General features: G+C 46.1%; 1 protein-coding gene across 1 annotated transcript; it reads right to left on the bottom strand.

Moving 5' to 3' along the window:
• Positions 1-748: 748 nt before the first annotated feature.
• On the bottom strand, positions 749-20938 carry Mkrn1 (makorin ring finger protein 1). The gene is made up of 8 exons (XM_020185770.2): positions 20653-20938; positions 10415-10543; positions 6674-6903; positions 5792-6018; positions 3021-3235; positions 2202-2312; positions 1534-1672; positions 749-1180 (listed from the first exon to the last, which is right to left on the bottom strand). Exons 1-8 carry the CDS (start codon positions 20835-20837, stop codon positions 968-970), a joined length of 1449 nt encoding a protein of 482 aa, XP_020041359.2. The 5' UTR covers positions 20838-20938; the 3' UTR covers positions 749-967.
• Positions 20939-22200: the final 1262 nt, after the last annotated feature.

Here is a 22200-nt window from a genome sequence, read left to right as displayed (position 1 = left end):
AGACCGGAAAGGCTAGACCATAAAACATTAACTACAACTGTGCATCCAAGACCTGGCTTGTGCTGGCATATGGAATAAGCATGTTGTTTCACCGCTATGGCGAACCCCACTGCTCTACTGTATTACGTAACAGACAGAGCTGGCACTGCTGTGTTATCATCTACTGCTTTGTCCTTAAAGATCTTCCTGCCCCACGAGGCTGGAACCACTAAACCATGTTTCTCTACTAAGGCTACAAATACTGCGTCTATGCAGGGGTGGGAGGGTGCTCACAGGCCTGCTCACGCTCACACGCACCAAGGCCACGGGCCCTCTACATTCCCGGTCCACCACTGCTCGTCTCCCATGACTTTCCTACTGTGGTAAACGCAACACATTTGCACCTGGTTCTGGTTACCCAGTAGTATTCCTTGTGTGCAATTAAACAAAAGACCAAAACCACAGGACAAAAGCATGTGGGATTTCAGGGTAGGGAACAGATAAAAAAAAAACACAGATGTGCAGATTTCAACAGAAACCTAGGGGATCCACCTCCTCCATCTGTAGCAGAAGGCTACTTGCCAACTTAGGTCCCTTCACCCATCACCCCCGCTTCTTGGACCCCAAAGCACAGCCAGTGCTTTTACTTTTGAACCTGGGGTCTTGGAAATGAGTGTGAAAAGTCCATAAACACAACCTGGCCGAAAACAGATGACGCAACAAACCTACACTAACTGTCTGACAGTTATATTCATGTTACAAAAAAAACTAACTTTAAGATTTATTTTTGTAACTTTTTTTTTAAAACAGAAAACAACACACTCTGGGGGAAAAGGTGAGGGGTAGAGGAGCAGGCCCTGGGTAAGTGATCACGACAGCACCTGGAGATGAGAGGCCTGCCTAAGAGAGCCACACACACTGCTGCACAGCACAGGGGACAGCTACTGTCTGAGGCTCAGCAGACCAGTTCACACGCCACTCAAAGCTGCTATAGGTCCAAGTCATAAAAGTCTTCCAGCTCATCGTGAAACAAGTCCCACTCGTCCTCAGAGTCTGTCAGCTCGTCGTCCCCACCTGCAGCCAAAAGCATAAGCAACATCTCGCCCAGCTCAAAGGTGACAACTTCCTCTTCATCGTTGTCAAAGGGGTTGCTGGTCTCTCTTTCCTCAATGAGCTCCCAGAAGTGGTTCCTTCGTTGGGCCTGTAAAAAACAAGGCCATGATAGGAGTGGTACTGCCGAGGAGTGTCTTCTATCCTGCGGTTTTTAAGCCAAACCATCCAGCACACCAGAGGGCATGACGAACCAGACTTCTTAGTTACCTGCAGATCCATCTTACCAATGCCTCCCCTCCTGGCTGCGTGATGCCACTTGGGCTAAGGGCTTTATGCACTGTTTTTCCCTTTCCTACCCCTCCCAGTTTTCCAAGGTTTGCTTCCTACTTTAAGTCTCTAGTCTTGATCCCAGACCTGAGGAGTGTGCATCTCCTTCCCTTCCCCATTATGTGCAGGACTATCATGGTATTCCCCCTCCCTGAAAAAAACAGCGAGAGTTACCCGGTATCTGCTTGATGTTCCCACTTTCTGTCTCTGTGGCTCCTCTCTACGGCCATCAGGGTACGCATGCTTGTAAAAACAGTTCCCTCCAAATGGGCAGCTCCCACGTCCTTCATCAAAATACCTGCACGCCTTGTTGCTGGAAAGGAAAATATCGCAACCCTTATTCACAGTGGACTTCAGGCCTGGATGGGACTATCATCCGGGGAATCTTTAAACAGGGAGGGGTACACCAGGATGTCTGTTCACAGCCCTCCCCAAGGTGTGTTCTTATAAATGTGTGCTAATGCCTGAAACACTTAAGAAGAAACAGATTCTCTGGTCGCATCTGTACTGTTCTCCAGCTCTAGTACAACAGATCAGGTAGAGTAAAAACGTTCTAGAAAGGCAACACACAGCAATCAATAAAGGATGGCTACACATGAACTTGGAACAAGACAGAACCGCTTCCCAGGCTTTAGCTACCAACAACAGAGACTCCATTACAGTACAGTCCCTTGGCATGCAACCCAAGGACTGCGTTATAGCAAGAGATGTCATCGGGGTGACAAAATCAACGGTACAAGAAAGGGTAGGAAGGAGGTAGGAGTGCGGAACGCAGCACTGTTCTTTCCAGGTGACCCCAAGTGCTAGGCTCTGGCCTGAGAAATAGGCTGCCGTGCTCATACCTCATTGCCTCCTTGTATTTCTGAATGAGTCTCTGCTTCTCTTCTTTCTCCTCCACCCAGTACTCACTTGGAATGACAAAGTTAGATGTGATTCGGCATTCTGGACAGGACCTGGGAAACAATGAACAGGCTGCAGTGCAAATTCCCCTCTACAGGCCCACTCTAAGACACACCCGGTGTGTCACCTCCAGAATTAAAGACTGAGCTGCAAGGACCATGGGCATTTCCTACAAAGGTTCCAGTCACACAACTGACCCTTCCTTTGGAGGCAAGACAAACTCCTTTACAAATCCAGCTCCATGGCTAGCCAGTTCATTCAAAAAACAAAATGAATAAAAAGTAACTTAGGTTAAAAAGAAGACATTTCACACAGACTCCTTTTCTTTCATTTAAATAAATTTATTTCTTGGAACTTTGCTCTGTTTTGGTTATGTAGTTTTTGTTCAGTTATGAGAACAATCTTTCAAGAATGGTGGGTTATTGGCTAGCTTGATGGATGGAATAAGTGAAAAAGGTCAAACATCGGGAAACATACATTCAGAGCTAGATAAAGTTTGTTCACGGAGCCTAAACTGGCTAATCAGTTAAACACAATCTCCTCAGAAAAAACACGAAGATTCTAACTAACTATACATAGGGTTTCCTCATTCAAATAACCAACTAACCCAGCAACTAGCTGAAATACAAAGAAATCCCAATTAGAACACCCCAGGTTCAAGGTAAAATGCATGCATTTAAATGCGGTCCGTCTGGTTGAAAGTTGATACTAAAATCTTCCCCAAAATAGAAAGCACAAACGAGGAGTGGGAGGAGCCTCACTTTATGATCTTGCTTTCAAACTGCTTAGCACTCCTCCACTTGCGAATGCACTTGAGACAGTAGGTGTGGTTGCAGTTGGAGAGGATCCCGAAGCGGCGCTCGCTGGGGTTGGCTTTCTCGTACACCACCTCCATGCAGATGCCACACACCATGTCCTTACTGCGCTGCACAGCAAACGAGAGCTCCATGTCCTTCTCATGGGCCTCAATGCAAGACTGGAAGGGAGACAAGAAGTACAGTCAAGTCACTGCAATCTAGCTCCACAGTCACGACTCGCCTTCACCACCAAATTGTCCCTCCAAGGACTGTACTCCAAGTGGACTGGAAACAGGCCTTGTTCACAAGTGAGCCCAGGTGCAATGACACTGGAGAACCTCCCCAATACTAGAAAACCAACCTAGGAGAACTCAGCTTCAGGAACTGAAAAATGACCCAGTTTCTTTGACCCCCAGGACTGCTGCTCAGCACAAAACCAAGTTTTCACACCCACCTTGTTGGTCTTCTGGTTTCTAGACAAAGAACTTAAGTAGGATTAAGATACTAATTTAAAACTTGTCCAGAGACTGGTGGAGTGGCTCAAGTGGTAGAGTGCCTGCCTAGCAAGCATGAGGCCCTGAGTTCAAACACCAGTACCACCTAAATAAATAAATTTTAAAATAAACAAATAACAAAACCTGTCAGGAATGAGGGTGAATGAAGATAGCCAGGCACATTACTGTCATGCCTCCTCCTCTTTGTTTGGTAGGACTGGGGCTTGGACTCAGTACTAAGTGCAAAGCAGGAACCCTACGGCTTGAGCCACACCTCCATTCCATTTTGCTCTGGTTATTTGGAAATGGAGTGGGGGGGTCTCGCCAATTATTTCCTTGGGCTGGCCTCAAACCTCAATCCTACTGATCTCCGACTTCCAAGTACCTAGGATTACAGGTGTGAACCACAGGCACCCAGCTTCCCATATTCCTTTTAAAAAGGGGCGCAGGGGCTTTACAGGGATAGTTCACATCATACAATGCACCCGTGAGATAATTAAATCATTTCTTGTATATCCAGAGATATGCAACTATTACTACAGTTAATATTAGTTAATAATATTTTCATTACCAACAAAGAAATCCCATGTCCATTAACCGCTATTCATTTTCCCTCAAAATCCCTAGAACTTGGCAACCTTTCACCTGTGGATTTGCCAATTTGGTGGCTTTTCGAGCCGGTTTTGTGAACTTAGTATGTTTCCCAGCGTGTTTAGCATATAATGGTATTGGTTCTTCTACTGCTTAGTAATGTTCCATTGGGCAGCTACACATCTTCTTGATCCATTTCCATGGGCAAAGGCTTCGGGAATAATGATGCAATGAAAGAGCTGGGATGTAGCTTAGTGGGAGAGCACTTGCCTTGTGCACCCAAGCCCTGGACTCAATCCCTAGCACCACCAAAAAAAAAAAAAAGTGCTATGAACATTGTATATGAGTTTTCATGTGGTCATCACCTACTTTTTTAATCCGCAAGAAACACGATTACAGGCAATACACAGAAAAACAGCAGAGAAACCTATCTATAATCCCACATAACCATTTAACATTTTAGTATATTTCTGTTTTTCCTAAATCTCTGTTTTTTAAAGATAATCTTCAGAAGTAGGGCACACTATCCCTAACATCCCCAATACAGAGCTCAAAGATTTATAAGGACTGAACCTTCACACACTAGTATGTTGTGAAGGTAGGATTCAATTTGTTTTGTTTTTTTTAAGAAGGGAGGCAGTAGTGTGTGTGTGTGTGTGTCGGGGGGTGTTGAACTTAGAGCCTTGGGCTTGGCTAGGCAGGTGTTCTTTTTGCTCTGGTTATTTTGGAGATGGGTCTTGCTTTTTGCTGAGGCCAGCCTGGACTCCCACCATCTCTATGCTGACAGGTGTACCACCACATCCAGATTTTTCTACTGAGATGGGGTCAAACAGACTTCTTTTCTTTGCCAGGGCATGAATCTCCTGCTCACAGCCTCCCAAGTTAACTAGGATCATAGGTTTGACCCACCTTGGCCAGCTATGTCTATTTTAACTTTGCAAAACATCACCTTTGCAAAAACTCATGTCATGAGTGCATTTACAACTAGAGTCTGAAACCTCAGTGTGCTGCTGGCACTGCAGAAAGTCCGGGAGTTGTTCACAATGTTAAGCAAGAGTTACTATCTGACAATTCCATTCCTCAAGATAAATCCAAGCTATGAAGACATGTGCCCCCAAAAACTTCAACGTGAATGCTTGTAGCATCATTGTTCACAACAGCCAACGGGTGAAACAATTTAACACCCATCAACGAATGACTAGAAAAACAAATGTAATACGGCCATAGGATCATTACTCAACAATAAAAATAATGCACTATACTAATAAAAATACAGTAATAAAAATAATGCACTACTATACGGAGAACCCTTGAAACTTCATGCTGAGTGAAAAAGTCATTCACCAAAACCACGTTATTGTAGGGATCCAATTATATGGAATGCCCAGCATACACAAATCTACAAAGCAGATTTGGCACTGCCAGGAGCTAAAGGAAGTGTGGAACAGAGACTGACTACAAACGGGTACGGGGTTTCTTTGTGTGGTACCACCCCTCAGCTGGTAGCATGACTTCGTGATACAGCTTTCCGTATGCTACTTGCTGGTAAGCATTCAATACGTTACATGTGTCTCTAATGAACTAACAAATTTGTGAGGGCAAATATGGCTTTTCGCAGCTAGTAACACAGCAGTCTTTCTGAACACTTACTTTTATGTGCTGTGACCTTTGGGCTGCATCCATCGGGTGTAGGACCTGCAGCCCACACATGTCACAAGAGTCTCCGTGAAGATACACACAGTTCTCCCCATAGCGGCACTCTCCCACTGCAGCATAGGGGCAGAGCTGTTTCTTGGTTTCCACAGCTGACTGTTCCTTCTCGGATTCTTCCTTGGTCACTGAGCCCTGCAGGGGTGCTTCAGTGCAGGCAGGAGCGGCTGCAAATGTTACAAAGGGTGGTAAGGGTGCTGAGGTATAAGGCAGATAGACATATGAACTGTGATATAACTAAGAACCTAACTGAAAAGAAATAAAAACAACTTATTAAACTCAAGGCCATTGAAAGAATAGCTTCGCTTTTTTATTTTTTTTGGGAGGGGGGACTGGAATTTGAACTCAGGGCCTCATGCTTCCAAAGCAGGTACTCTACTGCTTGAGCCACTCCTCCAGCCCCGCTTCTTGGTTTTTCAAGATGGGGGCCTCACTATGAAGTCAAGGATGGCCTTGAACTTGCAATCCTCCTGCCTCAGTCTGTCCAGTACTGAAAGACTGAATACATCATCCCCGACTCTATTTCTTCTGTAACTGAAATTTAATCTTAAGAAGTACGCGCTAATGGGCTGGTGTAGCACCGTGGTACAGCACTGAGCTGAGTGTGCACAAGGCCCTGAGTTGGCTCCTCAGCTGCGGGGGCGGGACCTTTGGTTTTTCAAAACATTTTCAATTCATTACTATTTGGATTCAAAGTTTCTGTCACTCCTCTCTAAGTCTTAAGTAACCCAATCTAAAGTGCTGAAGAGCATAAACACAGATTGTGAAAACTCAGTGATAAACTACTACCTGGCCCTTAGCTCTGTTCTTCAGAATACTTACTGCGGCCACAGTACGGCTGCCCAGGAATGAACTCAATGGCATTGACCCAGTCCTCTGAACCTGCTCCTACAGTTGGAAAGTTTGGGGTTCTTGACTCAGCCTCGCCTGCATTCATTTCAGCAAGTTGTCCAACTCTGGATGGAAGATTTGAGGAAGCAGCAAGGGATGGTTTCGCACTTAGATCTGTAGCAGTCACTTCTTCCTGTTTCAATGGCTTGCTGTGTTCATATCTGAAAAAAAGTTCAAAAGTATGCAGCCATTGTCTAGCTTCATACAGTCCCTGAAGCTGCCTGTGGATTGTTTTCAAATGTGTCTATGAACCACCTGGGATGTTAAAAGGCAGACACCTCACCATTGGGTTGTTTTGGGGCAGGGGGAGGGAGGATTGGTAGGATTGGGATTTGAACTCAGGGCTCCGTGTTTGCAAAGCAAGTGCTGTACTACTAGGGCCAAACCTCCAGGGCAATTTGATTAGTTTGGAGATGGGGTTTCACAAACTATTTGCCTAGCCTGGCCTCAAACTATGACCCTCCCAATCTCAGCCTCCCAAGTAGCTAGGATTACAGGTGCTAGCCACTGGCATCCAGCTAACACCTAGTGCCTCCTAAGTCTGGAGCCTATATTCTAAGTTCTAAGCCTATGATTCTGCATGTCTAGAAAGCCTCCAGATGACACCAATACTACTGACTACTGATCAAGGCCAGAACCAGAGGTTAGCAAACTGGAAAAGGTAAGTAGAGGGCTGAGGATGTAAAACTTAGGAGAAGCACTTGCCTAGCATATGCAAGGTTTTGGTTTCGATATGCATCCCACCCCCCAAAAAGCGGGTAGTTGAGGGCCAGGTACATAAGTACTTTAGGCTTTGCAGCCTACAGTCAATGTCATAGCTCTGCAGCTGCAATGCAACAGCTGTGGCCATTACTTAAGTGAACATGTGCGACCAGGTTCCCAAACTTGCGCTGAGTGTGCTGCTTTCTGAGACGGGACCTCATTACACAGGCCAGACTAGTCTTGGAACTCTGCTCAGCCTCCCAGGCTGATGCCTCCATCCCCAGATTCCAACTAAGTGCTTTTGTTTTTTCAATGAAAACAGCCTCTGACAGAGTTTGACCTGTGCACTCCTGCCATAGGCTACTTGTTATTCTCTACCACTCTAATCAGGAACTTTGGGGTAGTTCCCATGGTAACTGCTAGACTCCGCATCCCAAACCAATTGAACGATTACCCAAAACAAGGTTGAAACTGAAATTCCACAAGGACTTAATTGGGACGTTTTACCTACTCATAAACATTGCCAATAAGAAAAGGTACCGACTGTATTTACTAATTAATATATTTTTCCCATATCCATCCATTACTGATTACTTCTGTTTCCACATTTTCCCGATACAATCTGTCCTCCCTTTTCAATCTGTAAATCATTAAAGCTCTCTCCAAAGATGAGGAAAAAACACTTCCTTCAAGAAGCAACTTGTTGCCTGAGCAAATGCTCACAATTCTTCTAGCCTTTGATGCTGAGTTTCATTCTCACACAATGTATGAATTATGAATACAGTAAACCTAAGTGTGCTTTAACTGACTGTGTCTAGCTGCTCATACACTGAAGCAGTAGTAAGGAAGCAGGAGTCAGCTTGTGAAAAAACCAAACTAAGGGGGCATGGCTGAAGAGGAAGGGTGCTTCCCTAGCCCTCTGGTCCAGTCATGAGTGCTGCTTCTGAAGAGGCCTATGGCTTAAGTCACCAAACCTTTTCCCATTGTGTCTCATTCCATTCTCCACAGCTCTCTGCTAGGCATTTCACAGTCCCCATTCTCACCAGCATTCAATTCCCCCCAGGAACTCTAGAATCTAGCTCCTCTACAACTAGCCTACTTTGTAACACTTCCAGAAACTGTAGAAGGAATTGCTCATTCACCACAGGAAGGAGCACTGACTTCTCCCCTTTAACACCATGACGGCAAAAGGCACAACTGCAAAATTACAAACCACTAAACTCAGGCACCATGGAGCCAGTTTCTAAACTCCTATGGTCAATGAAAAAGATTTCTTTCTACCCTTACTGGATTTCCTAATAAAATAGACTTTGCAGCAATAATTTCACACTCATTTGAACTTTAAGCATTTGAACCCAAAAGCTGACACCTTTTTTTTTCTTAGAATGTGACACTACAATTGGCAATGACACTGCCACAAAGCTTACCTAGTGTCCTGGTTCAAAGTATGTCAGACTCTTTGACACGCCTCCTTTCCAAAGGTGGAGCCCAATTCCTGTTCCTTTCAATGTGGACTGATATGACTTTGTTAAGAATTTAGTGGATGTCAGTCACAGCATGTGACTTCTGAGACTAGGTCATAAAAGGCCTTGTGGTCTTTCCTGACTTCTAGAGTTGCTGGCACTGAGAAAAGCTAGCTGCCAAGCTGTAAAGACATGAAAACAGCCCTACACAGAAAGGTCCAATGATAAGGAATTAAGGTCCCCTGTCTCAAGCCACACAAATGAGCAGTCCTGTCAGCCTTTAGATGACTGCCACCCTGGCCAAAGTCTTAACTGACATCTTCTATGTCTCTGAACTAGAACTACCCAGTTAAGATGAGCAGATCCCAGACCCCCAGAAACTGGTGAAATAATAAATGCTCCCCATGTTAACTAATTTTGGAGCAGTTTAACAGCAACAGATAACTGCCTAGTACACTTAGATGTTTTCTGAACTAGGAAGAAGAAAAGCCCTACCCAGTTTCTAAAAAGAACCCACTACTGCTGAATTGGGGCCAACAGGACTGTGGCACTGATTGGATGGAGAAGGGAAGAGGTTACTTAGTAACTACTCCCTGTAGCATGTTCCAGACATCCTGAGGTAGACAGACACCAAGCAATCCTGGAAGCATTCCCTAGATCCTAACTGCTCCTGAGCACCAGGCTTCAAGAAATTAACAAACCAACAAGTCTTCTTAACTAGCACCCTAACTGGTGGATTAGCTCAGTGGTTAGGTGTATGAAACATGTGGCCAAAACAAACCAAAAAAAGGCTCCCAAATGCCTAAGACCCACTCACTCTCCACACATTATGCCAGTGGAGAACGCAAACCGAACTAGTTCAGTCAAATACGCAACTTAATCTTTGTTTAGAAAAGGAAGTGCATGCCATATACAAACACCTCCACCACACTTCATTCCCTAGGTTTATAGAAATTGTCCTCAGGCATGAATTAAATTTAGGACTGTGACATAAAATGTATTCCCTCTGGCATGAGATTTCTGTCCACGTACTAACATTCCGGAGTTTGTCTCTTCCTTCTCCTCCCCCACCCAACTTCTTTTTTTCTGTCAGTACTGGGGATTGAACCCAGGACCTTGAGCATCCTAGGCCAAGTGCTCTACCACTGAGCTACAGCCTCTGTCTTCCTCCCTTACCCCCAAGAGTTTCATTAAGTTGCCCAGGCTGGCCTAGAATGTTCACTCCTGTCCCAGCGTCCTGAGCAGCTAGAAATGCAGGAAACCATCTCCACACCTGACCATAAAGACTACTTTTCTTATTTGGGGGTCCTGGGTTTGAACTCAAGGCTTAGTAAGTAGCACTTGCTAGGCAGGTGCCCAACCACTTGAGCTACTTAGCCAACCCAGGAGTACCTTTCAAAGTATTAAGTATTTTTCAAGTATGAAGTGGTTAAAATTATGCATTTTACTCTCATTTATTCTTCCAACCCACTCCTGAACAAATATTAATTGACAAACAAATTCTTACCTGCAGCGGTCTCCATAAATACAGTACCCTCGTTGAAAATACTTGCACACTATGCCATACGGACTGTCAGAGAGGTCGTGTGAGTAGCGACAGTTATCTCCTTCCTTACAAACCCCATGCATAAAATACCTGTAAAAGGAACCACACAAAACTAGATTCAAACAATCCATACTAACATGCTCTTCCAGTACATACACAAAAAAGACGCAAACAGAGGGGATCATATCGTGTGACCACAGTGAGCCAGTGAGCCAATGCCTTACTGATATAGGCAGCCCAGGAATGGACACACCAACGGAGGTTTAAATTTTATTTTATTGTGGTACTAGGGTTTGAACTCTGGGCCTACACCTTGAGCCACTCCACCAGCCCTTTTTTGTGATGGGTATTTTTTGAGATAGAATCTCAGGGAACTATTTGCCTGGGCTGACTTTGAACCTCAATCCTCCTGATCTCTGCCTTCTGAGTAGCTAGGATTACAGGCGTGAGCCACTGGTGCCAGCTAAAGTGCATTTTACATGTATAATTTTTTTTTCTCTTTTTTGGGCAGTACTGGGGTTTGAACTCAGGGTCTACACCTTGAGTCACTCCACCAGCCTATTCATTTATTTCTGTTGTGCTGTGGATTGAACCCTGAGCCTTGCACATACTATGCAAGTGCTCTACCACTGAGCTACATCCCCAGCCCCCATCTTAAAGACTTTAAACATTTATCTTGTCACTGCAGGTCAAGTTTGACCACTGTCCTCATTTTACAGTCCTAAGGAGGTAGCTTTTTATTTTCCACTAACTTTAGCCACAATGGCAGCTCTATCTACAAAACAAATCTAAGATAAAAAAGGAGCCAAGAGTAGAAAGGGTCCGGCTACTGTTCATGTCACCTTTGAGAAACCATTTTAATACTTTAAAAGCCTTATATGAAAAACCAAACAAAATCAGCAGCAAAGATAGAGGCAAAGGTCAAGATCCCTGCCTGCTAACTTAAAGATCACAAGTGGACATGCCTAGGACGTCCCAACAGCCAAGCATGGGAGCACAGCTCAGTCTCTAAAGGAAGAGCTGGGCCAGCAAGCAGCAGCTGTTATCACCTGGGAATCTGCTCAAAATGCAAACTGAGAAAAGAAAAAAAAACCATGAAAGAACAAACGCACAACAGAACTAGAGCTGGTTCTCAGTGGACAGGAGTTGAAGTACCCTAGAGGATGAAGTGACAGCAACATATGGACAATAAAAGAGGAACAAGCTAAAAACTAGCCCAGAACACCCCCAGGCAGTGATATGAATTGGGACCCTACCTGGAACCTACTGAATCCTAAACCAGGGAGGGTCCAGGAACAGGGGTTTTTCTAAACCACCACAGAGCAGGAAGCAAGAAAGTTGCTGTTTGTAGAAGCCCTCCCCACACGTCACACACAGACTTCTGTCAGGGTTCATCTTCTATCTGGCAGTCCTTCACTGGTCTTTCTCCTGGGCAGGATTCTGAAAGTTTTGTTTTGGCAGGCAGACGAGACTGCCATAACACGCATGTACACACCCCAGTTACAGAGTAAGGATGAGGCAGGCTAGAACATAGGAACAGGCCACGAAACTCCTCAAACCTCATGTGGCTTATTCTTGACAGGTAGCAGTTAGACATAAGCAGTGGCAGGAAACAGAGAAATTATTTAAATGAACATTTTAAGGGGCAGACTCTGACACAGGAACAAGAAGAACCAGAGTAGCTAGCTAGCCTCCTCCCATCTTTGAGATGCTGAAGTTATAGGAACAGGGAGACAAAGAGGAGCTACCTGCTTCTGCTTTCCTCACTGAGATGTTAACAAGCTGCTAGGATCCTTGGATGGGTAGAAACTAAGGAAAGGTTAGTTCTAAAGCACACCTAACCATCTCTGTGACTTGGGTAGGAGATGGGTGTGATTTGGGAGGATGACCCCTCCATGTCAGCCATCCCAAACACCCAGACCCATTACTTATTTATTTATTTATTTGACGTACTGGAGCTCAGGGCCTTCACCTTTAGCTACTCCACCAGCCCTGTGAAGGGTTTTTTTGAGCTAAGGTCTCACAGTGCCTGGGCTGGCTTTCAACCCTCGATCCTCCTGATCACTGCCTCCTGAATAGCTAGGATTACAGGTGTGAGCCACCGGCACCAACAGACCCATTATCTTTGACCACGTGTGTTCCCCCAGGTCTCCAGTATAAAACTAGGAGTTGGGGACCACCATTTTGAGTCTTTGCTCCCATTTCCTGGGTAGGGAACAAGAAATGTTTCTCTGTTTTTTCTCCCTCCTTATTCCTCTCCTAATAAACTTTACTGTTACTTTTACTAAATCTTTGTGTCTTGCTTAAATTCTTCTCCTGCTGGACGCAAGAACCAAGATAATTTTCAGGATCATTTTTTCTAGGAACATTCTCAGCACACCATGCTAAAAACTGTATCTCAGCCCAATGCTACTCTTTACTGCAATAAATTGTGGGACAAAGTCTTGACTGATTCCACACCCTTCATTATCCCCCAAATAGAAACATGAATATTGATCACAAGACCTATGCACTGGCAACTCACACCTGTAATCCTAGCTACTCAGGAGGATCGAGGTTTGAAGCCAGCCCCACGGAAATAATTCTTGAGATCCTATCTCAAAAACCATCACACAAAAAATGGGTTGGCGAAGTAGCTCAAGTGGTAAGAGTTCCAGCCTAGCAAGCCGGAGACCCTGAGTTCAAATCCCAGTGCCTCCAAAAAGAGTATCACACTAGCCAACCAACCACTGCACCCTTAGCTCTAGGGCAGACCAGATCCTAGCCCAGGACTACCTCAGGTTTTTCCCCCTCCCATAGGTTAGGGAAGATTTTTGTTGTTGTTGTTGTTTTTGTTTTGGGGGGGAGAGGAGGTAACACTGGAGTTTGCTAGGCAGGGACTCTCACGTGCTAGATGGGCAAGCGCTCTTACCACTTGAGCCACTCCACCAGCCCTAGTTATTTTTGTGTGTGTGTGGTACTGGGGCTTGAACTCAGGGCCTACAGCTTGAGCCATCGTACCAGCCCTTTTTTGCCAAGGGTTTTTTCGAGATAGGGTCTTGTGGAACTATTTATATGGGCATAGGCTGGTTTCGAACTGCGATCCTCTTGAGTGAGTAGTTAGGATTACAGGCATAAGCCACTGGAGCCTGGCTCCAGCCCTGTTTTGTATTGGGTATTTCTGGAGATCGGGCTGGGTTCTAACTGGTTTAGGGCAGGTTTGAAAAACACCTGGAAACAAATAGGAGGAGCGCTATTAGCTTTAACTGACTCTAACTCACGTTTGAATGTTCACTCAATTACAGTGCTACTTTCTGCAAGCTTTGAAGCTCCCTGATCTCCATAAAACCAGTTTTTCACTGTTTATGGAAAAATCCTTAATAAAGCTAGACAGTTTGGTTTGGGGAAAAGTTTGCCAACCTTGTACCAATAGATCATTTTTAGGCTTAATATACCCGTAATTTTGCTTTTGCTTTTCTCATTCACTCAACTGTTGCACTTACAATGATGCTTTTTTTTTTTTTTTAATGGCACTGGGGTTTAAACTCGGGGCCTCCTGCTTGCCAGGCAGACACTGTTACTGCTTGAACCACTCTGATGTATCAGATCTATGATGACACTCTTGATTATGTCAAGTACATCTTCCACCAATCAGTTCCTGATGTGCAAAGTACTGATTTGAACTTTTTTTCCCCTCAGCCAGTTGCTTCAAAGTGCCCTACCCCTATACCTGTACTTAGGCCTGTTACACCTATATCGCCATTACTTTCCCACGCCCTTCATGGGTGGGTCTGTTCTCTACAGTCCAAAAGTACAAGTGAGTCAACAAACAGCCCCACTGGCCTAGGACAGGATGGCAGGGCCTGTTAGTACTTTGGAAGTGCGTAATACAGTACATAAGCAAGTTAATTCTTGATGGCTGAAGCCACTGCATGTCGTGTGCTTTGCATTTTATATAAAAATATTTGTTCCCTGTACAGGCCACCAAAAACAAAAACCAAACCAAAACAAAAATATTTGTAGGGAAAAACAGGATAATAAGGAATCCAGAACGTACAAGGGATCACTGAACAAAGTCTACCCCTCCAGTCTTACAAATAAGGAATATTCAGATTGAGCTATGCAAAGAGGGTCAAACTCCAAAAGATGAAGCAAGTTTACAACCCCAGCATGACAGTTTTCAGCAAACAAGCCCCTGCTGTCTGACAGTGTGGGGTGGACATAAGGAGGTGATGGCGCGGGAACAAGACAGGATTCCTGCTTCCAGAGCCTGAAGAGCTACTGGAGCAGGCCAAGACTGCAGTCCAGCAATGTCAAACAGAACTGCAAAGAACAGGGCCTGAGGGAGTGGCTCAGTGATAGAACACTGGTCTACCAAGCTTGAGGTCTCGGGCTCCATTGCCAACAAGTGGAAAGTAAGGAGGGAAGGACAGAAAAAGTAGCTGAAATAATCATAACAGAGAAGTTAAAGTATGCCATGAGAGCCTTAGAAAAGGAGAATGTGACTAACCAGGTATCTCAAAGAAGGCTTCCCCAACAAACTGGTGTTTGCTGCAAGATTCATGAAAAGGAAGAACAATTTATGAAAAGACTTATGAAAAGGAAGGACAATATTTTAGGCACAAGGGCAGCAAGTGTAAAGGCCCCATGGTAGGAGAGGAATGGTAAAATACACAGGACTAGATGAAGGCTAACAAGTAAAGTAGGGCAAAGAGGCTGGATTGCTAAGAATCGTCAGACCCCTGAAAGCCCCATTATCTTACACAGTAACAGATCACTGAGCTGGGTGCTGGCTGGACTGTAACCCTAGTTACTTAGGAGGCTGAGATTGAGAGGATTGCAGTTCTAGGCCAGCCCAAGCCAAGTAATTTATGAGACCCCCATCTCCACAATAACCAGAGCAAAATGGACTGGAGGATAGATCAAGTAGTTGAACGCCTGCTTTGCAAGCCTGAAGCCCTGAGTTTAAACCCCAGTCTTACCAAAACAAGAAATCATTAAAGAGGATTAGAGGGGTTACATACAGTACCTGCACAGAAGCATAAAGCTCTGAGTTCAAACTCCAGTACCACACACACACACAAAAAGAAAAACCATTAAAAGTATCTAAAACCAAGCAGTGTCAGAATCAGAATTAAATTCTAAAATATTAAACTGACTTCTAGATGACTCATCTTGGCCAACTGATTATAAAGTCAAAGTTGAGCACACGTTTCAAGAGCCAATAGTAAAACCAACCAGATGCTAATGCAATAAGCAGGCTGCATTACTTGGTGGAAGATGCTCAAACCTAAGTACTAAGGAATAGGGGTCAGAATCAGAAGAGTTTATTAAATTCCAGCTTTGTCAGCTGTATGGCCTTCACTGAATTATTTAGCCTGGGTGACCGCCTTGGGCTGCAGAATTTCAAAGGGAGCCATTCTGTGAACAGCCCCTGGCACAGTGCCTTCCAGTACTCAGGTTCACCCCTCCCTCCCCACAGCACTCCTGTGCACAACTGCAAGGTTTGTTTTTAACAGTGCATTAAGAGATACTCACAGAAGGCTGGTTGTGTGGCTCAAGTGGTAGAGCGCCTGCCTAGCAAGTGAGGCCCTGAGTTCAAGCACCAATACCACCAGAGAGAGAGAGAGAGAGAGAGAGAGAGAGAGAGAGAGAGAGAGAGAGGAATACATGAGCAAATGGGTTCTGAAAGAGTAAGGAAACCAGAAAGGTAGGAGGCCTAGATTATTGTGCCACCAGAGGATTTTAAGTAACCAGAGTAGTGTAGCTAGGCCAGAAAAAGACAAGGGAATTTCCAGCACTATTCTGGGAAAGGAACCCATGTGGGAGTTACAAGATCAATCTGGTTCAACCTTAGGACTGCTATCAGAGCACTCCACAGGCAGGAGGATTTCGAGGTCATGGCCAGCCCCAGGTACACAGGGATACCCGGCTCAAGAAAACAAAACAAATAAGGAGTAAGAAATAAACCAGCAACCTGAGTGCGGCTATGGCCCTGAGATGCCGAAGTGGAATCGCTGAAGGAATTCAAGCAGCCACTTCCTCACCCGATACTGCAGAATCAAGAGAAACCCTAGAATACAAGCCCTAATTACTTACGGCCAAACGCCAGTGCCATTTCACCATCCACCTGGGTTTTTGGTTTGTTTTACCTGTCTTTGTCTCAGTACCACTATCTTTCTGGGTAAAGCCAGAACTATGATCTTCATAATGCCTTGCAACCCACCTCCAAAAGTTCCTCCCCAAAACAAAATGATAAAAAGAAGTTTGTTGGTTTTTTTGGGGGTGGGACTAGAGTTTGAACTCAGGGCTTAGTGCTTGCACAGCAGGTGCTCTTCTGCTTGAGCCACACCTCCAGTTTATTTGCTCTGGTTATTTTGGAGATGGGGTTTTCCTGGGCTAGCCTCAAACCATGATCCTCCCAATCTCAGATTACAGGCCTGAGCCAGTAGTGCCTGGCTATTACTTTTGTTTTTAAATACTACCATTAAAAAAAAAAGCAATGCCCAAATTATGTCACAACCCAGGATGAGTTTGCCAAAGTCCCTTCCAGGGGGATTTCACAGCTCCCAGCAGGCTTGACAAAAAATAGGATGTCTGACTCCCCGGCTGTACCTCTTGAAGACCTAAGCATGGTCACACAGATTAGAATGGTCACTTGCAAGGGTAGAAAGAACCAAAAGAACCAAACACCATGCTCACGACACCTTTAGGCAGCCTAACATCCTCTCTGGGAAGTTCTAAAACTATGAACGTTAACTAATGTGGCACTTATCACTTCATCTGCTGAACAGTTCTTACTTTGATTTTTTCCCTGAGACTGGGGACTCACTAAGAAGCCCATTCTCCATTCTCCTGCCTCAGTTCCTGACTGCCGAGAGCAGCCCTGCAGCACCCAGCTGGTTATTTCTTTTTCTTTATGGGACTGGGATTTGAACTCAGGCCCTACACCTTGAGCCCCTACCCTAGTCCTTTTCTGTGATGAGTTCTTTTGAGACAGGGTTTTGAGAACTCTTTGCTTGGGCTGGCCTTGAACCTCGATCCTCCTGATTTCTGCCTTCTAAAGAGCTAGGATTATAGATGTGATCCACTGGAGCCCAGCTTTACAGCTTGCTCTGGTTATTTTGGAGATGAGGTTTGGCTACTTCTGAACTGCAGCCTTCCAGATCTCATCCTCCTAAGTAGCAAGGATTACAGGTTTGAGTCACCAGCACCACAGAACTCACGGCCTTGCACTTGATCTTCAGGTACTCTACCACTTGAGCCATACCTTCCCCGCTTTTGGAGCTTGAACTCAGGGCCTCATGCTTGTTAGGCAGGTGGCTCCACTACTTGAGCCACACTCCCAGAGCCCGGGCTTTTTTCCCTTCATTATCTTTAGTTTTTGGCAGGCCTCATGCTTGGTAGGTAGATTCTCTACCACTTGAGCCATGTCCCCAGTCCTGATATTTCATTTATGATGAACGTATGTGCCCAGTTTCTCAAACCAGACTGTAAATTACTCGTGAAGAAACACCATGGTTTATTCTGCTTTCGGTTTCCTATAGCAACTATCGGTAACACAGAGGACAGCAAGGGGTCGTGGTGAATCATAGTGCCAGCAGCAAATTAATCTTCTTTCCCTGGGCGAGATAACTTTCCCTGCCCATTCAAGTGCGTATCGTCTCCATTACCTATCTAAAAACTACCATATATGCCAGGCAGTGGTTATAAGCACGCACTCTACCACTCGAGCCACACCTCAAGTCCAAGACTCAGGTAAAAGGATCACTTGAGAGCCCAAGAATTCAAGTCTAGCCTGGGCAACACTGAGAGACCCTGCCTCAAAAAAAAAAAAAAAGAAAGAAAACCATAAATTTCACTATGGACATTACTGCAGTTGGATAAAGAATGTATAGAAGGATTTTCTTCATTTTACAGAAACACTAACCTCAGTTTAAAAAAAATTTATGCTGGGCACCAGCCAGCATACTCAGGAGGCAGAGATCAGGAGGATCCTGGTTCGAAGCCAGCCCAGGGAAATCATTCTGGAGACCCTATCTCTAAAAAGCCCATCACAAAACAGGTACTGAAGGAGTGGCTCAAGTGATAGAGCACCTGCCTAGGAAGCTTACAGGCCAGGAATTCAAACCACAGTACCACCAAAAGAAAGTTCTGGTAATGTGGCTCAAGTAGTAATGCACTTGCTTGGCAAGAGTGAGGTTCTGGGTTTAATCCTCAACACCACAAAAAAAAAAAAAGTAAATAAATGCAAAATAACAATTTGCAAAATACAACTTTCCTCTATTAACTGGCTTGTCTGATGGGACTGGGGTTTGCATTAGGGCTTCATGCTTGCAAAGCAGGTGCTCTATTGCTTGAACCACAGTCCATTTTGCTCTGGTTATCTTGGAGATGGGGTCTCAAGAATTATTTGCCTGGGATGGCTTCGAACTGCCATCCTTCAGTTTTCCAAGTAGCTAGGATTACAGGAGTGAGCCACAAGCGCCTGCCTACTATTAACTGTTTTAATGTCACACACTCAGGACAACTAGAATCCAGCAAGAAGCACTTCAATTTCATAGCATTCATCTTGTAACACATGAAAAACAGCCTGATGGTGGCAGTGTAATTCAGCTTTTCAGCTAAGGTATTCTTAGGCTCTTCTTAAGCTGCAAAAATAAAACATAGCAAGAATTTTGAGAAAAATTAAGAACATAGTAACCAATTAAGAAAATTCAAATGACTTTGAACAATTAAAAACAAACACCTTGCCCAGTGAGAGTCTCCACACTTGGAATTACACCCAGTGTCAAAGGAACAAAATACAAACAAGAGGGAAGGAGGTCCAGGCCAGCTTGCACTATGTGGTGACATAGACCCTGTTTCCGTCCCCACACCCCCCAAAAAAAAAAAAAACTCACATCGGAACCAGTGTTTGGAGGTAGACTGGGACTGCAGGGTGACTGGCGGCAAAGTTCAAAAATACAAAGGTTACACTAGTTTTTAAGCAATTCAGTAGCTGTGCTCGATTTGGCAGTACATATACTAAAATTGGAACGATAGCTCCTGCGCAAAGATGACACGCAAATTCGACAAGCGTTCCATTAAAAAAAAAAAAAAAAAGAAACTCAGTAGCAGATAAAAAGCATTGTAGAAAAACAAAAGAGATTCAAACAATTGGTTCCGTGAATAGCTACTTTAAATTTTACTTTCCTTGAGAAATTGCACGTGATTCCATCCTTAGGACCTACAGATGAGCTGACAAGCTATCGTGAATTGCTTTGATGCCTTCTGCATCCCTTAAATGTTTCAGATGAAAAGACCGGAGAAGCTTCAATGTGGCGGTTAAAGGAAGGCTGGGAGTGCCCCAGTCTCGGCGTAAATACAACAGGGAGTGCTGTATTCAGGAATACTGTTCAGTACACTTGCAGATAAATTACCCCACGCGGGAAAATACCGGCGTTCCCACCGGATTTTGCAACCGACAGAAAAGCTTGTACCCGCGGCTGATCACTGCACCGAAACCTTAAGCCGAGCATGCAATTAAATGCCCTCACGCGTAGGGCTGGGGGACTTCTCCCGGGTCTCCGCGTCGGTACAACCGCCATCGAGCCCCTGTTCTGATATTCTCGTCCGGCTTACCAACCCCAAAGCAAACCTCTCCCTGTCTGGGTTCCCCCTTGCTGGGTGGGATGCGTGGATCTCCCAAGAGAGGGAGTAAGTAGCATCTCGGAACGCCAAAGGTGGAGGGGACCCGGGCTCCGATCGCCCGGCTCTAAGACAAAGCTCGGACCCGCCAGCCTCCATCACGTACAAAGCCATACAAAAGCTGCTTCTGGCGGTGGGGCGGGGTGGGGGTGCCGTGGGCAGAAGGACGTTACGAACGGAAGGCACGGAGCAGAGACCCCGGGGCCGGGCGGGCTCCCCGAACCTCCGACGGAGAGGGGGTGTAGGGGCGTAGTACGACATGCACACCCGGGGTCCACAGGGGGAGGGGCCAGCCTACCTCTTCCCGAGGATGCGGGGCTCAGGGAGGGAGGTGGCGGTGCAGCCCGAGACCCCGCAGCGGTCGCGCGTGGCCCGGCGGGGGTTGAGGCAGCGATCGGGCCAGAGGCGGCCACGGCCGCGGGGATAGCGAGGGTCGCGGAAACGCCGGCGTCCACCCTGCTGAGCCCGCCCTCCTCCTGCCTGCCCGCCGCCCCCTCCCTTCACCCGCGCTCGGCCACGCAACGTCCTACCTGCAGGTGACCTGTTTAGTCCAGCCGCCGCCGCTGCCGCCGCTGCCGCCGCCCCCTCCCCCAGCCCCGGGGGACGGGGCAGCGACTGTGGGGATAGGGCTGGGGGAGGCCGCTGCCACCGCCGCCGCTGCCGCTCCTGCTCCTGATGTTGTGGCTGTTGTTCCGGGAGCCGCAGCCTCCGCCATTACTGTTTATCCCACACAGCAATGGCCCCGGAACTTCCGGGATCACATAGTTCCGGTCCGGCTGCGGGGAGAAGGCGGCCGGGGGAGGGGAGGGGAGGGGAGGGGAGGGGAGAGAGATACCGAAGCGCCCGCTCGTTGCGCGCCGGCCCCGCGTCGCGTCTCCGTGCGCTCTGGCCACTCGAGCTACGGGCCTCAGCGTGCGACTCCGGGGCCCGCCCTCGGCGTCGCTGATTGGTGGGGCAGACGGCCCTTGGCTGGAAGGGGGCGTGGCTTCGCGGGCTCCGTGCAGGTGTGCGCGTCGCTGATTGGTGGAGCGGACGTCCCCTGTCGGGAAGGGGGCGTGGTTCCGCGGGCTCCGTGCAGGTGTGCGCGGATGCTCCAAATCCAGGCAACCGCAGTCCACTGTAGACCCTTCCCTCCTAGTAGAGGCTGATGTAATGGAAGGAGCAGGGGCGGGAACCTGGTTTTGAATTTGAGCTCTCTCAAATACGAACTTGGGCTAGAGAGCTGGTCTGTCTGAGCCTCACTTTCTCTCAAATGAGGATGCCCTATTTTATCGGTTTTGTCAGAATCAAAATGAAGGTGTCAAGCCTTGATAAAGTAAAATCACGTAACGGCAGGAGGTTCTGAAGGAGGAACTCTCATGCACGTGTGCCCGATGACAACTATGACAAAAGGCTCTGCCAGAATCACGACCGTGCATAAGGACCACCGCAACATTACACGAAAAATACTTTTGCTGTCTGTCCAACCTTGGCCTGATTCCACTCTGGTTACTGGTATTGGAGCCAAGAATTATCTCAAGATAATTTATCTGCTGAGCGCGGGTGACTCACGTCTGTAATCCTAGCTGCTCAGGAGGCAGAGATTAGAAGGGTCACTGTTCCAAACCAGCCTGGGGAAACAGTTCGGGAGACCCTATCTCTAAAAAAAACCCATCACAAAAAAGGACTGGTGGAGTGGCTCGAGGTGTAAGCCCTGAGTTCACCACAAAATAAATAAATAAAATGAAGATCAGATAACTTTTTTTTTTTTTGCAGTAGCCGCCCATTAGGAATATTTTAACCTCTTAACCCAAGAGAGTAGTATAATGGCTAAACAAAAATCTCTGAAGTTACCTTGTCTTCATTATCTTCCAGCTTCTCACCTCTGTCGCTCGCTATCTTTGAGCTCTGTATCTTACCTCTTTTTTTGTTTTGTTTTTTGGTGGAAGTGAGGTTTGAACTCAGGGCTTGCACGTTTGCAAAGCAGGCATTCTACAGCTTGAGCCACATGGGGTCAATTTTTCTCTGTTTATTTTAGAGATGGGGTATGCGGAACAATTTGCCCTGGCTAGCCTCCAACCACAATTCCCCTTATCTCA

The sequence above is a fragment of the Castor canadensis genome, chromosome 2, assembly GCF_047511655.1.
Source record: "Castor canadensis chromosome 2, mCasCan1.hap1v2, whole genome shotgun sequence".
Taxonomy (NCBI): domain Eukaryota; kingdom Metazoa; phylum Chordata; class Mammalia; order Rodentia; family Castoridae; genus Castor; species Castor canadensis.
This window is presented reverse-complemented; position numbering and strand designations above follow the sequence as displayed.

Bases quoted from the DNA above. Each gene is read 5' to 3' on its own strand.
- Mkrn1 (XM_020185770.2), bottom strand. From the start codon at position 20,837: ATGGCGGAGGCTGCGGCTCCCGGAACAACAGCCACAACATCAGGAGCA. The intron at 3,236-5,791 runs GTAAGTGTTCAG...TCTCCCTTCCAG, and splicing joins AAAGGTCACAGCACATAAAA to TCTTGCATTGAGGCCCATGA. The intron at 1,181-1,533 runs GTAACTCTCGCT...TGTTTTTTACAG, and splicing joins GAACATCAAGCAGATACCGG to GCCCAACGAAGGAACCACTT.